The sequence below is a fragment of the Octopus sinensis genome, linkage group LG15, assembly GCF_006345805.1.
Source record: "Octopus sinensis linkage group LG15, ASM634580v1, whole genome shotgun sequence".
Classification (NCBI taxonomy): Eukaryota; Metazoa; Mollusca; class Cephalopoda; order Octopoda; family Octopodidae; genus Octopus; species Octopus sinensis.
The window spans coordinates 8,956,442-8,979,099 of NC_043011.1; the positions used below are offsets into that span (position 1 = coordinate 8,956,442).

Genomic DNA, 22,658 nt, shown 5'->3' on the forward strand with positions numbered 1-22,658 from the left:
CAACCACTCCAAGTGGATGCTTTTTACATGCCAGTGCCTCTGGTATGGGAGCCAGTGAGGCGACACTGGCATCAACCACGCTCAAATGATGTTTTTTACGTGCCACCTGTATGGGTGCCAGTCAGGCAGCACTGGTATCAGCATTGGCATCTATATATATAGAAATGTAATGTTATTTCTAATTGGAAACATCTTTTCTGTGACTATACTATCGGAGCTATTTTTAGCACTAGAGCTATCCACATAGTGGTAACTCTCTAATAATTTATGTATAGATTTGTATTATCTCCCTAGTTTTTTGTGCTAAGCCACTTGGTGTTAAATTAATGGTATTATTAAATAAATATCAATTTTTCACCCTCATTTATAAATTTATAAATTTAGTTATGCGGCAGTGAATATTTTATTCTGTGCAGCATACGTTTCCAATGAGTCTTAGCATGCTTTTCGCGGGGAATTTGAGGCATAACTACAAGTGCAATCAGTTAAACCGCACGTGTATTTGACGCTCGTGTAGGTCTAATAAATTGTATTTAAGACAAACCTCTGCTGATGATTTATAGATGTGTATGTAAGTAAAATTACATATTACATTAGTAATGAAACAATTTGTTCAGGGTCAATCTATTTATTTGTTATGTTCCGTTAAATGTAATGTTATTTCTAATTGGAAACATCTTTTCTGTGGCTATACTATCGGAGCTATTTTTAGCACTAGAGCTATCCACATAGTGGTAACTCTCTAATAATTATGTATATATATATATATATATATATATATATACATACACACACACACACATATATATATCATCAGCATCATCGTTTAACATCCACTTTCCATGTTTGACAGGATTGGCAAGCAAGGAGGCTGCACCAGGCTCCAATCTGATCTGGCAAGGTTTCTACAGCTGGATGCCCTTCATAATGCCAACCACTCTGAAAATATAATGGGTGCTATTTACTTTTCACCAGCATATATATATATATATATATAATATATATATATATATATATATATATATATATATATATGTATATATATATATATCTAATGGTTAACTCAACTGGTCTGGATATCCTGAAATTATGCTTCCTTACTCCCCTAGACATAACCTGACTGGTTAAGGTTTTGGACAAGTAACTGGTTAAGCTTGGGTTCTCAAATATAAATGAATAAAGTAAAATCCTTCAATGCAGGTCCTAGATAACAGAACTTTTCAAGGGGTCCCTTTGAAAGCTCTACAAGACGGTGAAAATGGTAAATGGAACATTTCACCTATTCATATACAACATCACACACGCACAAAATACACACATACATAAAACACACATACACACACAAGCTAACTATAGAATCTCTATCTGGTCACTCAACCAGCTAGAAATAACAGTCAAATCCCCATCAGATCCCTTTCTACCATCAGGTGATAATGATGATGACGACGACGACGATGACGATGATGATACATAATGCTTTCTATTGTTTCCATTACTATTCCAGCTATAACCAGAGAAAGAGATGAGTTATTGGCCCTGCTTGATGTCCAAGACAAGGTGAAGTATGACCGGATCCACTGCAATCCAATCGATCGATACAGCAGCTTCACAACTTCAGAGGTGGGTCACTTTGTTATACACACACACACACGTGCTGCTTGCACATAAGCATAACCACTCAACCTAACACCACTACCATAACCGTGCGTAGTCAGGTCAAGGGTCTCGTCACCGGCTGATGAGATCTGTCACTGATTCCATGTAAACTAGGTGAACTGAGACTACTTGTTCCACGGTTGAGTGGTTGGCAACTAGACTGGATCCCACTCTAATGTAACTCGCTGCTCATGTGAGGAGGGTGTCTGGGCACCCTGCAGGACTAAAGACAAGACCTGTTGAAGGATGGACGAGCTCATTGTGGGCCAATGGCCACCCAGTTGAGGAATGCAAATGGCAAACCACCCCCAATATCTCTCTCTTTTACTCTTTTACTTGTTTCAGTCATTTGACTGTGGCCATGCTGGAGCACCGCCTTTAGTCGAGCAAATCAACCCCAGGACTTATTTGTTGTAAGCTTACTACTTATTCTATCGGTCTCTTGTCCTGAACCGCTAAGTTACGGGGACGTAAACACACCACCATCCGTTGTCAAGCGATGTTGGGGGGACAAACACAGACGCACAAACGTATACACACACACACATGTACATATATATATATATACATATACAACGGGCTTCTTTCAGTTTCCGTCTACCAAATCCACTCACAAGGCTTTGGTTGGCCCAAGGCTATAGTAGAAGGCACTTGCCCAAAGTGCCACGCAGTGGGACTGAACCTGGAACCATGTGGTTCGTAAGCAAGCTTCTTACCACACCCCCACTCCTGTGCCTCTGTCAAGAAAACTCTCTGAGAAAGTCAGAAGATAGTGATGTTCTGGTTTCATTGAAAAGGAGAACTTACACTTCAATGTAGAGTCATCAAAGCACTGTAAAAGCACACAATACATGACAATGATGATGATGATGACCATACCCAGGTGCTTAGATGCCTTTTTTAGTGTTGTATATACTTCATCATCATCATCATTATCATCATGTGCACTTTTCTGTTATATATATATATATATATATATACCCATGCTAGCATGGAAAACGGACGCTAAATGATGATGATGATGATGATGATGATATATATGAGTGGCTGTGTGGTAAGTAGCTTGGTTACCAACCACATGGTTCTGGGTTCAGTCCCACTGCGTGGCACCTTGGGCAAGTGTCTTCTACTATAGCCTCGGGCCGACCGAAGCCTTGTGAGTGGATTTGGTAGAGGGAAACTGAAAGAAGCCCATCGTATATATATATGTGTGTGTGTGTGTGCGTGTATGTCTGTGTGTCTGTATTTGTCCCCCTAGCATTGCTTGACAACCGATGCTGGTGTGTTTACGTCCCCGTCACTTAGTGGTTTGGCAAAAGAGACCGATAGAATAAGTACTGGGCTTACAAAGAATAAGTCCCGGGGTCGAGTTGCACGACTAAAGGCGGTGCTCCAGCATGACCACAGTCAAATGACTGAAACAAGTAAAAGAGTAAAAGAGTATATATATGTATGTATGTATGTATATATGTACGTATGTATATATGTATGTATGTATATATGTAAAAAGTGTCTGCTTTTCTCAAGAGTAATTTTTATTCTTATTTTCCCTTCAGTTAAATACAAGAACTATAATAATTGTTACTTTCTCACTCAAAAAAATTTACCATGCCATTATTGGAAAGTGCCATCAAACATTCTCTTTCATTTGATGATGGCCATCTCCATGTAAGATGAATAATGTCTGCTGTTCTTCAGTGAAACATCCACTGTAATAATGTCTGCTATTTAAGGATTAATGAACAACACTGTTGTTCCCCAAAACTTATGGGATGATTATGTTTGATAAGAAATACGAGCAGGGTCTCTTCATTTAGGAATATATTATAAAGCAATGATCAGCATTATCATCTTCCTCCTCCTCATCATCAGCATCATTGTCATCATCATCCTCATCATTTCATTGTCCCTATTTTTCCATGGGTCAGATCAGAGAATACCGAGGCCAGTTTCCACTGGTTGGATGCTCTTCCTGTTGCCAACCCACAGCTATTTCTAAAGAAGCTAATATGTTTTACCCTAATGCATGCTGTTTTCTAGTTCCTTGTTTTGATTCCATATTACAGATGGCTGTCCTGGGTGCTTGTATATGCAGGGGACAAAAGTCAGAGCCTTGTGGTTGTGCCTACTCAGCTGCCAATATGCACCGTGAAGTTCTCAGACTTCAACAAGAGGTACCTTCTCTACTGGACTTCTTTTTCATTTCTTTTACTATTGTTAGTGTTGGTGGGGGTGTTGCTTTGTTTTGTCTTTTTGTTTTAAAAATCTATCTTTCTCTCCTTCGCTCTATGTATCTATCTGTCAATCTGATATATCTTCCGTATGTAAATGCTTTTCCAAACAAACTTGCATTTCAGAAACTCTGAAGAAGCTATAAGTTGATGCACAAGCACTCAGCCATGAGTACAATGCATCTTATAGCAGAAATAGCTGCAAGCTAATGAAGTTGATTACATAATTCTTATTTCTCTTATTTAACTTCATATTATGCTCTGTATTCAATTAATTCTTTACACTGAAGCATTTGTATATTGAGTCCTAGCACCAGGTTATTATCATTGCTATGCCTAAGTGAAATCTCCCCCTCCTCATCCTCATCATTTCAACTTTTTTTTTTCCATATTTACATGCGTCAAATGGAATTTATTGAGCCAGATGCCCTCCCTCTCAAAAATGGTAAAATTCCTTCATGGCCAGGCATGCTTTCACTCAAGATTGGAAACAGAGGACAACGCTTGTATGTCAGGGATGCTCATTTACACACATACATGCACACACACACAACACACACACACACACACACACACACACACACACACACACACACACATATGGTGCATGTGTGGATGTGTGGTAAGAGGTTTGCTTCCCAACCACGTGGTTCCCGGTTTAGTCCCACTGCATGGCACCTCAGGCAACTGCCTTCTGCTATAGTATTGAGCTGACCAAAACCTTGTGGATTTGACGTACAGAAACTGAAAGAAGCCCATCATGTGTGTGTGTGTTTGTCCCCCACCATTGCTAAATAACCAGTGTTGGTGTGCTTACATCCCTGTAACAGCATTTTTACGAAAAAGACCAACAGAATAATTTCCAGACTAAAAGAATGCAAAATGCTAAGCACTGGAGTTGATTTGGTCAACTAAAATTCTTCTAGGCTGTGCCCCAGCATGGCCACAGTCTAGTAACTGGAACAAGTAAAAGATGAAAGATATATATTTATTTATTTATTTTTCTCACTCTGTCTCTCAGTCTCTCTCTCTCTCTCTGTCTGTCTCTATCTGTCTGTCTGTCGTCTGTCTGTCTGTCTGTCTCTCTCTCTCTCTATATATATATATAAGGATAAGATAGTTATTTTTTTTTTAAATAACGATCTTATCAAGTGGCCAGCATGGAAATAATAACCTTCAAAGGTAATAATTATTAAAATTTACAATTTAGAGAGAGAGAGAGTTAGTTTAGATGAGATGCAGTTTGGTTTCGTGCCAGGGAAAAGTACCACTGATGCTATATTCCTGGTAAGGCAGCTGCAGGAGAAATACCTAGCCAAAGATAAGGCCCTGTACCTGGCTTTTGTTGACATGGAGAAAGCCTTCGACAGGGTCCCCCGATCCCTCATATGGTGGTCAATGAGGAAACTAGGAATAGAAGAATGGTTAGTGAGAGCTGTGCAAGCCATGTACAGGGACGCTGCTAGTAAGGTGAGGGTTGGAAATGAGTACAGTGAAAAATTCCGGGTAGAGGTAGGGGTCCACCAAGGCTCAGTCCTCAGCTCCCTCCTATTTATCATAGTCCTCCAGGCAATAACGGAGGAATTCAAGACAGGATGCCCCTGGGAGCTCCTCTATGCTGATGACCTTGCTCTAATTGCTGAGTCATTATCAGAACTGGAGAAGAAGTTTCAGGTGTGGAAGCATGGTTTAGAATCGAAGGGCCTTAGAGTCAACCTAGCTAAAACCAAAGTCCTAATAAGTAGGAAGGTAGACAAATCACAAACGCCTTCAGGTAGATGGCCCTGCTCGATCTGTAGGAAAGGTGTAGGTAGAAACTCTATAAGATGCACCAGTGTAAGCTATGGACACATAAGAGGTGCAGCAATGTCATAGGAAGGCTAACTAGGAAGATGGTTTTTGTATGTGGCAGATGCTCGGGAGCATTAACCTCTGAAAATCTGCAGAAAACAACTTCCGTCACTTTCCAGGGGGAAAACTAGAAGTAGTTGATAGCTTCCGTTATCTTGGTGACCAGTCAGTAGTGGGGGTGGGTGTGCTGAAAGTGTAACGGCTAGTAAGTAAAATAGCCTGGGCAAAGTTTAGGGAGTTCTTACCTCTGTTGGTGACTAAAGGCCTCTCGCTCAGAGTAAAAGGCAGACTGTATGATGCATGTGTACGAACAGCCATGCTACATGGCAGTGAAACATGGGCCGTGACTGCTGAGGACATGCGTAAGCTCGCGAGAAATGAAGCTAGTATGCTCCGTTGGATGTGTAATGTCAGTGTTCATAGTCGACAGAGTGTAAGTACCTTGAGAGAAAAGTTGGACCTAAGAGGAATCAGATGTTGTATGCAAGAGAGACGATTGCGCTGGTATGGTCATGTGGTGAGAATGGATGAAGATAGGTGTGTGAAATGCCACACCCTGGCAGTTGAGGGGACCTGTGGAAGAGGTAGACCCAGGAAAACCTGGGTCAGGTGGTGAAGCACGACCTTCGAACTCTAGGTCTCACCAAGGAAATGACCAGAGACCGAGACCTATGGAAGTATGCTGTGCGTGAGAAGACCCGGCAAGACCAGTGAGAACAATCAAAATCAAATCATATATCAGAAAGCAGGGGTTAAGTGACCCATCCGTTCGTTACCGCTGTCAGCCTCGTCTGGCACCCGTGCCGGTGATACGTAAAAGCACCATTCGCTCATGGCCGTTTGCCAGCTCTGCCTGGCCCCGTGTATGTGGCACGTAAAAGCACCATCCGTTCGTGTTCGTTGCCAGCCTCGCCTGGCCCCGTGCTGGTGACACGTAAAAGCACCGTCCGTTCGTGGCCGTTTGCCAGCCCTGTCTGGCCCCGTGTCGGTGGCACGTAAAAGCACCATCCGTTCGTGGCCGTTTGCCAGCTCTGTCTGGCCCCGTGTCGGTGGCACGTAAAAGCACCATCCGTTCGCGTCCGTTGCCAGCCTCGGCTGGCCCCCGTGCCGGTGACACGTAAAAGCACTGTCCGTTCGTGGCCGGTTGCCAGCTCTGTCTGGCCCCGTGTCGGTGGCACGTAAAAGCACCATCCGTTCGTGTCCGTTGCCAGCATCGCCTGGCCCCGTGCCGGTGACACGTAAAAGCACCATCCATTCGTGGCCGTTCGCCAGCTCTGTCTGGCACCTGTGCAGGTGGCACGTAAAAAACACCCACTACACTAGTGGAGTGGTTGGCGTTAGGAAGGGCATCCAGCCGTAGAAACACTGCCAGATCTGACTGGGCCTGACGAAGCCTTCCAGCTTCACAGACCCCAGTTGACCCGTCCAACCCATGCTAGCATGGAAAGCGGACGCTAAACGATGATGATGATGATGATGATGAGGGTATCTAGATCTGACTCTAAAACCCACCTAAAATGTTCATAAAGCAACACGGAGAGAAGACAAAAAGAGAAGACCTAATTTCATCTTGTCTTTTTGTCTTCTCTGTGTTGCTATATGAACACTTTAGGTGGGTTTTAGAGTCAGATCATGGCTGCTATTTTCAGCATGGTGGTATCTCGTAGACACCCTAAGTTGAAATTTTAATAATATGTATATATGTATTCCTATCTCTTTTGCATCCACAGTTGGAGCTGAGCCAACAACAGACACAGGACAGTTTCATGATGGCCAATGCCTACCGCTATGCATTCGAAGAGCAATTATTCAGCTTCCGACAAATGTTGAAGCAAATCAATGACTTGAATTTAAAGAAATCTTCCGCCCCAGTTTTGAAGCACAAATCTCAAAACTCCAACGGAGGAAAGAAGGAATCAGTTTTGGATTTATGTAAGATTATTTCTTCATCTAACAGCAGGTCTTGTAATAAATACTAAAGTTTCATAGAATATATTCTCGCCAAAAGTCTCAAAATGATTGATTTTTGATTCCCTAACCCTTTTGATGCTGGCACCCCTAAGACCCCTTCTGGCTCTGTGACACAAGACTTCTGGCTCTAAAAATGGCCATATGTTAATCATAAATGTTCATGTTAGAAATTAATTAATCTGTTAAGTTAATTGATATATTAATTATGAGAGTATGAAAATGAATAAGTTATTTTACTAAATATATGTATATGTACATACATACATACATACATACATACATTATCGTTTAACGTCTGTTTTCCATGCTGGCATGGGTTGGACGGTTGGACCGTCTGCCAAGCAAATGAGAAACAGTAATTGAAGTAGATGGTGAATATGCTCCGGAATAATTATTTAAAGATGTTTTTGTTACATGTTATTGTTTTTGTTGAAAAAATCTGCAATAATTATGCACCAACCCAATATATATTCATATGTATGTATGTGTGTGAACATGCTCATATACACTCACAATGATGTATTCAAAACTACACACACACATGCACATTCGTATGCATTATTGGTAATAGTGGAGAAAAGTCAGATAATTGATATTGGACCCTAAATAACAGGGAACATCATCATCATCATCATCAGCAGCAGCAGCAGCATCTTTTAACATCCATCTTCTTTGCTGATGTGTATTGATTGAGTGATTTGACAGGATTTAAAGAACTGCTTTATGTGGCAATGTTTGTCTTGGCATGGTTCCTACCATTGGATGGCTTTCCAAATGCCAACCACTTTACAGTGTGTGCTGGGAGCTTTTTACTTGGCACAGCACTGGTGATGATTGCCTCACATGGTTAGGCCCTAAAGTGGCCCCTATAACTGAAGAAGAACAAAAGAGTGAGTGGGTGATGATCCAGGGTGAAAGGATGAGATACGATATGGAAGAGGGGAGGATGTCAGAGTATGTTAGGGAACACAGGATTAGCAGAATGGATTAGCAGAAGGGTTGAGATATAAGAGAGATGTGGTGGATAAGGTGACATAAGAATTTAACATGGCTTTTCTCAATGACAAAAGGGAAAATTCTGGTAATAGAATTCTTCCGTTTTCCATGTTAGCATGGGTTGGACGGTTTGACTGAGGTCTGGAGAGCCAGAAGCTGCACCAGGCTCCAATCTGATCTGGCAAAGTTTCTATAGCTGGATGCACTTCCTAATGCCAACAAACTCCGTGAGTGTAATGGGTGCTTTTTATGTGCCACCAGCACAGGAAACAGTCATGGGGTACTGGCATCGACCACATTCGGATGGTGCATTTTACGTGCCACCGGAACAGGAGTCAGTCAGGAGCACTAGCCACAGCTACGATTTTGGTTTTACTTGTTGCAACAGGTCTTCTCAAGCATATCATATCACCCAACGCATCAAGGGTACTCTTAAATGGGCCGGACATGCAACAATGGCATCGGCTCTGGCTGCAATCTCACTTTAGTTGCCGGGTCTTCTCAACCACAACAGATCTCCAAAGGTCTCGGTCTCCTCTGTGAGGCTCAACATTTGAAAGGCATACTTCACCACCTCATCCCATCTCTTCCTGGGTCTACCTCTACCACAGGTTCCTTCTACAGTTGGGATGTGGCACTTCCTCACACAGCTATCCTCATCCATATGTAACACATGACCATACCCACGCAGTCATTTCTCTTGCACACCACATTTTATGCTTCTTATATATATATATATGTATATATGACTTACCTTTCTTGCAGGTTCCAATCTTATAAGACAATCTCTTCGGAAAGACAGTAATTCAGAAAGTGGAAGTGATTGTGAAAATTTCATCCAGGAACAATACCCTGATGTAGCTCAAGATTTAGTTCAGAATAAATTGAAAGAACTCAATATTGATTCCTTAAAACCTCCCCACCTAATTACAGTTCTTCTTGAAATGGTAAGTCAACCCCACCAACGACCATTCTTTAATATGTTGGCAGTATTTTTGTTTTTGACATTGTTATTGTTGAGTAATTACCATGTGTGTGTAACTGAAAGCAGGATATTGTAATCACTTGACTTCGTCTGTTTGTCTCTGTGTTTGCAAAATTACTGAAAAACGGCTGAATGGATTTTTACCATATTTGGCAGAAATATTCATTGAAATGATGAACATTTGGTTTGATTATCAAAAATCGAATTAAAAAATTTCTCAATAAGCAAAAGTGGTCATATTTTGTTCACTTTCTTTTTCATATGAATCGACCCTCGTATGCATGTGTATAGATCATGGTGTACCTATGCACAGAGACACATGTGTGTACACACATACATACATACACACATACATAAGAACATGCATAGATATGCGACTGTGTGTGTGTGTGTGTATGTGTACAGTGATGGATTCAAGGGATTCATTTATTTAAGAATTGATTTCTTAATTTCACCAGAGTATAAATACCTATAATAGTGATAATTTTTAAAAAATCGATTCAGTTCATTTAACCCCATGACAACAGTTTTTTTTTAATCAGACAAGTAGGTTGCACTGATGCTAATCATCTTGGCCAAGATCAGCAATTAGCACACAACAACGGCTCGGTGCATATTTATGTCAACCACTTTAAAGCATTCACTGTTTTATATAAATTGTCATCACTGCGAGGGCCATAAATTCAACGGAACTGGCATGGCTGGGTGCAACAGTAAATTCCATGAAGAGCCAGAAGAATTTGCTGAACGTGTATGAATTTGATAGGAAGTCGTAGTGGAATGGTGGCGCAACTGCCAAAACTGCTGCTTTTATACTATTATGGTGATGAAGTCTGGAACTGAGTTGGAAATATTTACATGATGAGTTTAAGAAACCTTTTACATGATGAGTTTAAGAAACCTATCAGATTCCTTGAAATTTGCACGATGGTCTCTATTACCGATTCTGTGAGTGATAGCAGATATATACATGAACCGGTGCACAAACAGGTACAAAATTACAATAGATAGGGCTGTGTATATTAAAGTCATCAAATTCAAAGCGAGTACACAGTGTACATAAATTTACATCAACCAATGTTACGGGGTTAAAAAGCAATGCACAGTAAGCCACACTGTAATTGCACACAGGGTAGGCATCACCCCTCCAATGTCATTTTGTTTTCATTCCTCGGCGAGATTAATTCTATTGAAGGACAATTTTAACACAGAGAGGGTCAGCCTACATTTTGGAGGTTGTGTGACTTGCCGCTCACTGAAATGACCATGCTGTTTCTTTAATATATTTTATCATGCATTTCGTGCCAATCCCCTTCGTTAGTTATAGGTTTCCAGTTGACCATTCACTGCTTCACTGCAGTTTGGATTAAAAAGCTGTTGGCCCTACCAGTTGGCCCCACCAATTGACCTAGCCTGTTGGCCCTGCCAGTTGGCCTTGCCAGTTGGCATTGCCAGTAAAAATTTGTTCTGTGGTTCTTTGCTCAGACATTCTAATACATTTCCATGGTACCAGCACTGTGACCTCCCAATGCAGAGAAGTGGTGACTCAATTTGGAGTGATTCCCTAATCTCTAAGTAATGCACTCTACTTAGCATAACATATTTAACCTGTAATCACAAAATCCTGTTAATTAAACTAATCTAATTCTAAGTTTGTCCAACAAACCCTCTACAGTTCTGCTGATAGATGTCACTGTAACTTTTATTATAAATTAAAACCTAATTAAAATCAATTTTCATAATTGGGTTATTCAGACTTCAACAATTTGTTGATTTTTTTTTTCTTGTTTATTTTCAGCTTCAAGAAAAGAGTGAGACTTTGGCTTATCAGAAACTTGCCAGCAGAATCTTAGCAAATAAACTGAAAGAACTTGAATCTGGCTTTGAGTCTTCAGATTCACCAAATGACAAAGAGGAATATGAAACAAAGGAGTTGCAAGTGCCAAGTTCCTAGCAAAACATTATTCTATTTTCATGCAAACCAGAGTTGACTCTAACCTCCAGTTAATTAACATAACACCAAAGTTACTAATTAACACAGCAGAATATTAATTTCTTTTTCATTTCCATTTGATCTAATTATGGGAGAGAACCTACATATCACCTCTCAAGAGCTTCATGCTAGCAAAAAGCTTTAGGGTTTGAACAGAAATCATTAATGTCATTTGTTTATATTCTTGCTGTGTGTTTTGTTAATGTTTGTTTTGGGCTTTGCTAACACCTTGCACTGCTCTGATAGTGTCTGCTCTCTGCTCTGATAGTGTCTGCTCTCTGCTCTGATAGTGTTTGCTCTCTGCTGTGATAACGTTCTGTGGTTTAAGAACCAATAATTTTCAAACATGTGTCCACTCCACCTTCTTCAACTGAATCCAAAGTGACATGTGCCGGGAAAGCTATTCAAACATTCTTTCCTTCTGACCACAGCCCAAAGATGCTGACCTTTTAACACAGACCCAGTTTAATTTTATTGAGGAAATGGTAGAAGATTCGTGGCGGATTCTCACAAGAAGTAACCTCAACTGACATAGGTCAGAAACATACATACATACATACATATATATATGTGTGTGAATGTGCATGTATGAATGTATGTGCAGTTAGCTGAGTCATTAGAGCATTAGATGGAATATCCCACAGTTTTTATTCTGATAGGCTGTGCTATGAGTTCAAATCCCGCCAAGGTCCACTTTGTCTTTCATCTTCATGGAGTCACTAAAAATGTCCCAGTCGAGGGTGGTGGATTCCCAGGACATTACAAGAATGAGGTCTTTGTTCTGGCTCTTTGCATTCTGGGTCAAATCATACCATGATGTCTGAAAAGCACCGTCACCCACCCCACCCTCTAGCCTGTTGTGTCAAGTAAAGCAACTCCAGAAAACAGACTCCTGCCAGGAATGGTTGGTGTCAGGCAGTGTCAAGAGAAATGGGTCCTGTGAAAACATGGATGAATAAATGTATGCCTGTGTATATACGTGTATTATATAACCAGTGCTCTTTGAAGGAAATCCTGTATAATATTTGTTCAACACTGATTTACAAACACTCCCCTGACACATTCAGTGAGACAGGAGTGTTGACACTAATAACCAATGACATTATACTTTACCAGCTGTGATATTAAATAAAATAAAAATAAATAAAACATATATGAATATAAATACTAATGTTGGTTTTTGTGATGTCTGGTAAGTCAGAACTTCAAAGTTACTGTCAACCTACTAAAAATTCATAAATATGGTATTTTGCTAAAAGTACCATATTTATTGTTTAAAGTATTTCACTTGACACATAAACCAATATTAATATGAATAAAAATATTGATTTGCAACTGTGAAAAGAAGGCCAGCATTTTGTAAGGAAAGGCTGTTGCTTGTCGTATTAGCCCAAGATAATAACTGGTATTTGTTTAATCGACTCCAACAGAATTAAAACTTAGAACACAGAGCCAAAGCTTAATAGTAACACTCTACTGCTTCAGGCTTCAGCTCCACACTAACCTTGATTAATTAACATAATTAGTGTATTAAAAAACAGGTGGCAATTCATTAGAGTTCATATATTCATATGCTTGAATATTAATTGCTCATTAATAAATTAAGCAATGATAATGTTGGTCTTTCCCTCTCCCACCCTCTCTTTCTGACTATGTGCGTGTCTGAGCAATGGAAATAAATTCATATATTTAACATAAATATGAGCAAGTTTCTATTCCTTAATGGTGTGAGCATTATGTTGAGTTCCAGATGAAAAATCAATCCACAATATTGATCCAATTCTGGATATTTATGACCCATAATGAAAGCATGAAATAATTTAAATAAATTGAGCTTCAACAATATTTACAAACATCTGTCCTCTAGCTTCTTGTACCTCTACTACAAGGACCACTGCTCTTCAGAACTAGCTAAGTCCATATCCTTTACATCTGGCCCCAGCTCCATACCCTCTATCCCACATGACTTTTCTCTTCCTATCATCTTTTACAGTTCCTCCCCTCCTATGTCCCACATAAAATATCTCACTCAATCCCTCTGGATCCCACTGGAATTTTCACCCCTACCCATATTCCTCCCTGCACTTATTGATCTTCCTACAGGAGTTCAAAGTGAACATTGCTCCGCTCTAACCCCTCTCACCAATATAAAAGTCAGAAATTCTGTGAAACCCATGGCAACTCCCTCTTTTATTCTGAGTAAATTGCTATTCTACTTCAGTTTGAAAAAAGTGGGGTTTGACCCCTTTTCTGACATCCATTGTTACTTTACTGTAAAATATATTTCTGTGTTACGCAATAACAAAATATCTGAAAAAAAAAATGTATTTTTGTAATGAAAGAAATAAAATGAATTTGAAAAAAATAATTAAACAGTCAATGTTATTTACAATGTAAGGATGAAAAGCAAAACTTGTGAATCCTGCTCTTGCTTCTCAACTACATGGTTCCAGGTTCAATCCTACTGCTACCATATTATATCTTTAGCCCATACACTAGTTTTCAAGTCTGGATCCACTAAGCTGTAAACAGGTACCACAGGAAAATAGGTTTCACTGTGTTGTAGGCAGTGGGAGCCTTGGGAAATTGATGAGAGTTTTCATCATGTTATAATAGTGAGTAAAACCTGTTATGAGGGGCAATCAGTAGATTGGCTCTGTCAGTTTTATTGGTAATGTGTAATCTAGTACAACCTGTTATATGGTTTGTTGACCATCCTACACCAATCTGCCAACACCAACGGGGTCTCGTGATTGAGGGCTGCAATATTCCTCGAAGGACAAAAAGAAAGAGGAGAACAGCATAAGGATCAACATCTCTCTAACAACAGTGTGTTGGCAGGGAACAGAGGAACGCTGGAGAAGGATTGTGCTGTAAGACCTGTTTGGCTGCACTGTTCTTACCACTGAAATTGCTCATTCTGCAGCAGCTACTCATGACTCTACCCATAGGTACCTCACTACCAGTAGGTACCTTACAGCCGGCTGCAATAAACCCAGTCATCACCTTACTTTCTTTGGTTCGTTTAATTCTTCCAGTTTAAAACTACACTCAGTCGAGGCCAGTAAAATTGCTAGGACAATTGCGTGTCTAGTTACAGGGTAGTACGAGAGAGAGAGAGAGAGAGAGAGAGAGAGAGAGTGATAGGGTGAGGGAAAGAGAGAGAGACAGAGTGATGGAGGAAGGCGGTTTTGAGGAATGAAATACTGCTACAGCAGGAAGACAAACTTGGAATCTTTTTTGTTTGGTTGCCAGTGGCTCCAAAAATTAAAGTTTACCAAAATTTTTTTAATTTGGTATAATAATACACTTGTCCAAACTGAACTGCTGGAGTTATTTCATTTTTTCCAGAAAAATGCTTTTAAAAAGTTATAGAGGTTTTTTTTTTTTTATCATTTTCACCCAGTCAGGAAACAGGATTTGGAGGCGGTCATTTTGGGCATGTCCACATTTTGTCGTCAATATCCTGAAAATATCACGTGTTGCTAATATTTGTAAACAACACGTATTATGTCTCTGGTAATTTCCTTTCATGTAAATAACTGTTTATGTTAATTTAGAAGAGAAAAAACAATTAGTTTTAAAGCTCTGAGCGAGATATTCGCAAATAAACTTTAATTTAAAGATTTCTCGAAAATATCTTATTTAGCTGTTATTTTTAGCACACCTCACAACCACCTCAATGCTCAGTGACAAAAAGAAACGAGTAAACAAGACTGCTGTCAACACGTGCTTCGTCGCAGACTTTTCAAAGACTGTTACTATGGCAACAGGCAAAAGAGTTCTCGTGTTTCAGCTTGTTACTATCGAAACAGACATGAATGTGTCTGTGACTTACGACTGGCTAAAATGACCAAAATTGTCAGACTTTAATTACTAATAACTCTTTATTTAATGATTTACAGCGAAGATTATTTTCGCGCCTAAGAAACCAATTCGAACAGAAAATTGCCACTGGCAGCCGCTGGCACGACGGCGACGACGGCGGTGGCGGAAGCAGCAGCAGCCGTAGCAGATAAAGGGACGTAACTGATATCTGTAGTAGGGGAAATAACTCTACATGCTAAACTGTAATCTATGTGAAAGAGGAAGGATGACGTAAATTATACAGGTTTTTATTTTGATTATTTTATAAGATTAAGATTAAGATAGATTGATAAATAGATAGATAGATAGATATGTTTCTTTATTAGCCACACAGGACTGCACACAGACAGGACAAATCACAAGGTAGAGCTTTTCTTTTAGGGATAAAAAAGGGGGGTTTGGTTTTCGATCAAAAGGGATCGTAAAAGGAAAGAAAGAGGGAAAAAGGGGGGGGGGTGGATAAAAATAAAAGGAAAAAGAAAAAATCGATCAATAGGGATCGTTATCACAGAAATGTCAATATAAAGTGTAAAGGGGAGGACAGGTGAGGTTTACCCGTGGAAAAAAAGACCACGGTAACCTCGGTCAATGAAGTCGCATGTTATATTTTTTTACAAATAAGCAACTCTCTGTATTAATTTTTACGGTTCATAGGATCATAGTCAAGGTAGCTTCGTCATTCATACGTGCCATCCTTGCTACATTCACCCATCTTTTTTTAAACATTCACTAGACAAAACTTGCCTCTCTACTCTCACTTTCCTCTTCAAGTGATACTTGAAGAAGTTGATGAGAGATTGACCAGAGAAGAAAGTGTTTGTCTCTAATCCTTTCAGGCGCGTCCACCAGATACATTATTTCACCATAGCCACAAGTATGATAAAAATAGCTCTTCCTTCCCGTTTGAAGGAAGGAGGCGTGACGATATTAACGATAGACTCGGCTGATAAACCGACGCGTCCCACACGTGACAGCAGTCGTTCGACATAAGCCCACAGGTTGGAGATTGTTGGACACTGCACGATTGCGTGCAGAGCGGTTTCGTCGCTCTGACCGCATCTCGGGCAGGTCGGCCCCGTGTTTCTCGAGCCATGCCTATAGAGCTTATCCCGAACGGGTAGCGCTTCTCGGTAGCACTGCCAGGCCAGGGATCTCTGGAAGTTGTCCATAGGTCCCGGCCCGAAAGTCGTTTCAAACAGGTGGGTCAGGTATTCCTCGTCGACGCCCAGGTTTGCCCCAAGATTGTCGTCGTACCTCCCCTCCACAAATCCCCTATAGAATGCTTTGGTTGTGTTGAAGTCACTCAAGGTCGACCCTGGACGGCAGAGTTGCTTGAGAGCAACGCGACACTCGCGGTGTCATTCGCCCTTCCTCGGCCTCTTTTTGATCCACGACTGCAGTTCGGTCATGGAGACGAGCTGCGGGAAAGCGTGCCTCACAAACGGTGACCACACCTGTTCACTGTCGTCTACATAGAGCCGGAGATGTCGCAGTCTCAGCGCGTGTCTACGCATCATCAACCACGGCATGCCCAGCCCTCCTTTTAACGGGTGTTGACAGCAAATGGATCGCCTGACCATCGGGACGCGTCCAGCGTCCCACGACGGCGGTACTGGTGGACGGCATGGGCTTGCTTCTCCAGGTGCCGAGCCGCAAGCCCACTGACTTTTCCCGGTTAATTTTCGCTCCTGTCACCGCTTCGTAGTCTTTCAGTGTCTCACCGACCAGCTCGATGTGCTCGTGGCTTGACACTATGACGGTGACGTCGTCCGCGTATGCAGACACGCTCGTCTCGCGTCCCAATTCTCGCGGGATGCCCCTCAGAGTCGCCAGCTTCCGCAGTAGTGGCTCGAGTCAATAGGTATAAAAGCGACGAGAGGGGGCATCCCTGACGGACCGAACGTGCAATGTCGAAAGGTCTCGATAGATGTCCATTTACGCGAATTACCGAACGGATGCCTTAGTACAAAGCGGCTATCCAGCCGCGGAAGACAGGACCGAAACCAGCCGCTCTCAGGACTGCCTCCAAGTATCGATGGTCTACCTTATCGAAGGCTTTCGATTGATCCAAATTGATCAGGGCCCCACCCATGCCAGGTTCCTTAACTACTCTGTCTATGATGTAGCGCATCAGATGGAGGTTGTCATGGATGCTCCGGCCCGGCACGGCGCACGTTTGTGCCTTGTCGACCAGTTTCTCGATGACAAGCGCCAACCTCTTGACTAACACCTTGGTCAAAATTTTCAGGTCTGCATTGAGCAGAGTGATTGGCCTAAAGTTATCTATTATGTCCCCCTTGTTTGGATCTTTCTTCAGCAGCGTTACGGCTCCTCGACTCACAAAACCGGATATGCTCCCGTTTTGCTGCTAGTTGCAGTATACCGCTGCCAAGACGTCTCCAAACAAGTCTGGCATACAATTGTAAAACTCGTAGGGCAAACCATCCAAACCCGGCGATTTGTCTCTTGAGTATTCTGCCATTGCGTCCCGCACATCCGCCGCCGTGATGGCACCTTCGCAGCACTCTGCCTCTCTTGCCGAGAGTCGTGGCAGGCTGTGCAGGTAGGCACTGAAGTCCACCCTGCGTTCACGCTCGCCGCTCGTCCCGTACAGTCGGGCAAGGTGCCGCTAAAATGCCTCGCACATCTTGCTGGGCTCGAGTAATTCGCGCTTTTGTTCATCTACCAGAGACCGAATGGTGGATTTGTTGCCCTGCTGTGCCTCCGCCACCCGGGCTTCCCTCGCGGCTCCAACACCTTCCATCCTTAGAGCACGCATCCTAGCCCTGACAGCACACCCTTCGTGTTTGGCATTGAAGTGTTGGTCAAGGGCCAACCTCGCCGCTAAAACGTCGGATGTGATGCCGCTTGTTATTGCCTCTTAAGCAGGCAGGGAAAGAGGAGACAGACAGACAGACAGATAGATAGATAGATAGATAGATAGATAGATAGATAGATAGATAGATAGATAGATAGATAGATAGATAGAGAGAGAGAGAGAGAGAGAGAGAGAGAGAGATAAATAGATAGATTGATACATGTATGTATGTGTGTTTGTATGGATGGTTGGATGGATGGATGGGTATCCGTTTAGATGACACGCGCATGCCAAAACAGATGCTGTGTTGTGAGCTGGAACAAGGAAGACATCCCCCATGCATGCCACGCGAACGTTTCAAAGACAATCTTAAAGACGCGAGCAAAAAGATCTATGTGGAGACTAAGAGGTGGGGAAGATCTTGCACCGGATTGGGTTCTGTGGAATGCTCTCTGATTGCTACTGGTGTTAAAGAATTCGAGAACGAACAGGATTCTATAGACTGAGTTGAAACGTCCTAGTAAATGCATGGAGGATGTGGAACCCTGTTCCTGTGAAGGGCAACAAAGAATCTCCTTCGTGTGACCAGTGAGGTTGTATCTGCTTCTTAAAAGTAGGTCTACTCAGCCACAAATCTGGTTATGGAGGCACTCTCGTCTTCCAATATGATGCCCAACATGTTCTCTTGTGCGCCTTGTGTAGCAGAGTGTGTGAGTTGACCAGTGGTCTCACTCGGCAATGTAAGGCCCAGCATCTAGGTTGTGAGGCTGTTGCTGCTGCTAGAAGGCTGATTTGTGGTCGGTGTGGAACGACTTGTTAGTCCCGGGGCAGTTGTCAGTTGTGTCCATGCCTTAACATGGCCCTGGTGTCAAGTTGTGTTCTTTAATAAAACACAAGACAGCGTCTTTGAGTAATTTGGTTGGTTGAGAGGCGGTTGGATGGAACTTACACTCGCCTCCTTATGAGAGCTCAAAATCTTTCGTGGAAGCGTCATCCAACCAAAGTACAAATATATGGGAAACTACCACCTGTATAATCTCTTGTGAAAGGTAGAAGAGTCCAGTTTGCTGGACATTGTTGTAGAGCTGAAAACGAGGTAATTTTTACTCTTCTCCTCTGGAAGCCATCTGCTCGCGATACCAGAGGGCAAACACTCTCCTATCCTGATGTAATCTCCAGGGATACAGGCATCCAGCAACAGGACCTCCATAATGCTATGATTGACCGTGAAGTCTGGCGTAGCATAGTAAACTCCATTGTCCCGACCACTGTCGAACAATGATAATGATTGAGTAATTTGATGTTTCCTAAAAGTTGACTTAATTCACATTTCTTGCGCTCTGATCTCTGGTAATATTTAGGCGACCCTTGTTCAAAATATATAAATGTGCTTTGGCTTGATTCGAACATGAAATCTTTACGGGAGTAAAAGTTCATCTAAAAACGTCATTATATAACTTTTTTCTCTCAGCAAAATAATTATGACGGTGTAATTAACTTGTGGTCGGCTAACGTTCACCGAAGGGAAGACTGGTCGGAAAGGACCTACTGGACTTCTTTGAAGCTAGTTGGGAAATAATGTGCTGTAACATTCATACATTTCTCAAAGACGCACAAAAGTCATGGCACCCATTTTCTCTTAGGTGGAATACTTAATTAAACCATGCTTAAAAAACAAACCAATAACAAAATATCACTCGCACAACGAGCAAATAAACAAAATAAAACATTTTAAGTAAAAATTCATTTTAAACACTTTTTTTTTTCTCCAGAATATACAAAAGGCACAATGGTGAATGTCTTGGACGGCAATTCTTGCCAAGAGGTTTTCTGTTTTTTTTTTTCATTTTTAAAAATTTTGTTTATATTAGTAGTAATGGTTGCAACGTTTTAAAGAATTAATACAAAACAGAAAATTCCAAATTGAAAACGATAGAAAGATACACTAATACCACACCAAGAACAAAAATACGCGTTGTATATGATAATTATATACTTATATTGTATGTATGTATGTATATATATATATTTAAAATATATTACATATATATATATATATATATATATATATATATATATATATATGTTGGACGGATTGATAAAGGCGCTTGTATCTAATTGAAAATTAAAATGTCACAAAAATATCAATTCACCCCCCCCCCCTCCACACACACACATATGCCTACAGACATACATGCATATATATATTATATATATACATACATCTACATATATATACATACATCTACATATATATACATACATACACACATATATATACATAGATACATAATTCATATATATATATATATATATATATAATATATATATATATTTGTATCACGTTTACACACTCAGGCATACACACACACACATACATTGTGGACGGATTGAAAAAAGCGTATATACCTAATTAAATGTTGAAAGATAAAGTATATAAATTCTACAAGGCGGATTTCAAAATGCTAAACACCTAGTAAATGTACCTGAGTATATAACGTATATATAATATAATACATCTCGTATAGAGTAGGAAAATGGAAACTGGTTATAGAAACGGAACTTCAAAGATGCCAAAGTGTCAGTTAATACCAAGGAACACACACACAATCCGAGTTGGTCAGTTACCAGGTTATAAAATAGATAGATAGATAGATAGATAGATAAATGGATAGATAGATAGATAGATAGATAGATAGATAGATAGATAGATAGATAGATAGATAGATAGATAGATAGATATAGACAGATAGAGAGAGGTATATATATATAGAGAGAATATATATCATATATATCATACATATATATGTAAGTATATGGAGAGAGAGAGATAAAGTGTGAGAGGGAGAGAAAGTGTGGTGTGTGTGTGTGTGTGTGTATGTGAGAGAGAGAGAGAGAGAGAGAGAAAGAAAGAGAGAAAGAGAGAGAGAGAGAGAGAAACGATTAATGGACACTCCGAGCTATAAATGATGTTAAATGAACGACAAAATCAAACGTTACGAAATAAAAATAATATTTTTGAATTTTCAATTGTAATTTTTATTACGGAAGAATTTAATAATATTTTTTTTTATTCTTCTTCTTCTGGCTAGTATTGTTGTTGTTGTGGTGGTGGATGTGGTTGTTGATGTTATAAATTTATATATATTTTTTTAAATATCCGTTCGAAAACCCTGGACAAAATGCTTGTATGTTATATATATCATCATTAAAGCAAGAGTTGGCATCAATATACTCCACGGATTAAACCCGGAATTGCTTCCTACTTGATTTATAATTTAATTTCTTTGAAATTCTTTCGTTTTGAACAGATTGGACAAAAGAAAGATGGATAAAAAAGAAGAAAAAACAAAGAAAGATCAAGTAAAATTGATAGCTAGATCGATAGTTAGATTATAGTTGGTATAGATTTATTAAAAATATCAAAAATGGCAAAGACAAATATAGGATGGAAGGTGAGGGATCGTTTTTCAACTCACAAGGATTCTTTGCCAAAAGAAAAGGAATTGTTTCTAGACCAATACTTGCTTCACAGGAATCTTTCTGTTTTTTTCTCTCTCTCTTCTTGAAATTTCCTTTGATCTTGGGTGGAATTTTGGCAAGTATTGGTGAAAATCTTGGTTTCAAGGCTGTTTGAAGTTTTTCTAAACTGTTCTCATCTGTTTTCTTGTTTTCCCAAATTTCAGTAAATAAACAAATAATTCACCTAAAAATAAAATAGATTTAAAACAATTTGTTGGAGGAGACTTGGTGAAGACGGTCTGCCTGTGTCAGCTGATGGCGTCCACTAAGAAGGTCAAGTGGGTTCTTCGTGTGTCACGTGATCAACATGGCTGCTCGTTTTACCCGACCAAAAAAATGGTTGATGGTTGTAGTTATTAATATTATTTTCGTCATCGTTCGTGTTGTTGTTCTTGGTGCTGCTGCTGCTGATGATGTTCTTGAACGATGTTATTGATGTTGTAATAAACGTTGGCTGGGTAGATGTTAAAAATGTTAGCGTTGTTCAGTTAACATTGAATATAACCGGCAATTCCCTCTCCAGTAAATGGCAGACCGGAAGATTCGGATCTTATTCTTCTGTTGTTGTTGTTGTAATCATTCAGATTATTATTATTATTATTATTATTATTATTATCGTCGTAGCTGTTGTTGTTGTTATTATTGTCGACGATATCAAATAAGTATCTTTGATGTTTCTTTCTTCTTTCTTCTTCTTCTTTCTATTGATGTTGCTGTCGTCAATTTCTTTCTTTTATTATTTTAAAATATTTATTTCTCCCATTTTGA

The 22,658-nt window shown here is 40.3% G+C and overlaps 2 protein-coding genes across 3 annotated transcripts in view; one reads left to right on the forward strand and one right to left on the reverse strand.

Annotated features, from left to right (window-relative positions):
• Positions 1-13,494, forward strand: part of LOC115219981 (coiled-coil domain-containing protein 125) — a 37,493-nt gene extending 23,999 nt beyond the window's left edge. Inside the window, exons 8-12 of the mRNA XM_029790282.2 lie at positions 1,505-1,620; positions 3,723-3,830; positions 7,469-7,670; positions 9,471-9,652; positions 11,489-13,494. Of these exons, the coding sequence (XP_029646142.1) occupies positions 1,505-1,620; positions 3,723-3,830; positions 7,469-7,670; positions 9,471-9,652; positions 11,489-11,644 (764 nt within the window). The 3' untranslated portion in view covers positions 11,645-13,494. The remainder of the gene's footprint in view (positions 1-1,504; positions 1,621-3,722; positions 3,831-7,468; positions 7,671-9,470; positions 9,653-11,488) is intronic.
• An 8,238-nt stretch (positions 13,495-21,732) lies between these two features.
• LOC115219731 (myosin regulatory light chain LC-2, mantle muscle) overlaps positions 21,733-22,658 on the reverse strand; it is a 30,574-nt gene continuing 29,648 nt past the window's right edge. For both annotated transcript variants that reach the window (XM_029789954.2, XM_029789953.2), the window contains exon 8: positions 21,733-22,658. This exon is cut by the window's right edge and continues 488 nt beyond it. The gene's annotated coding sequence lies outside the window, so the exon portion shown is untranslated.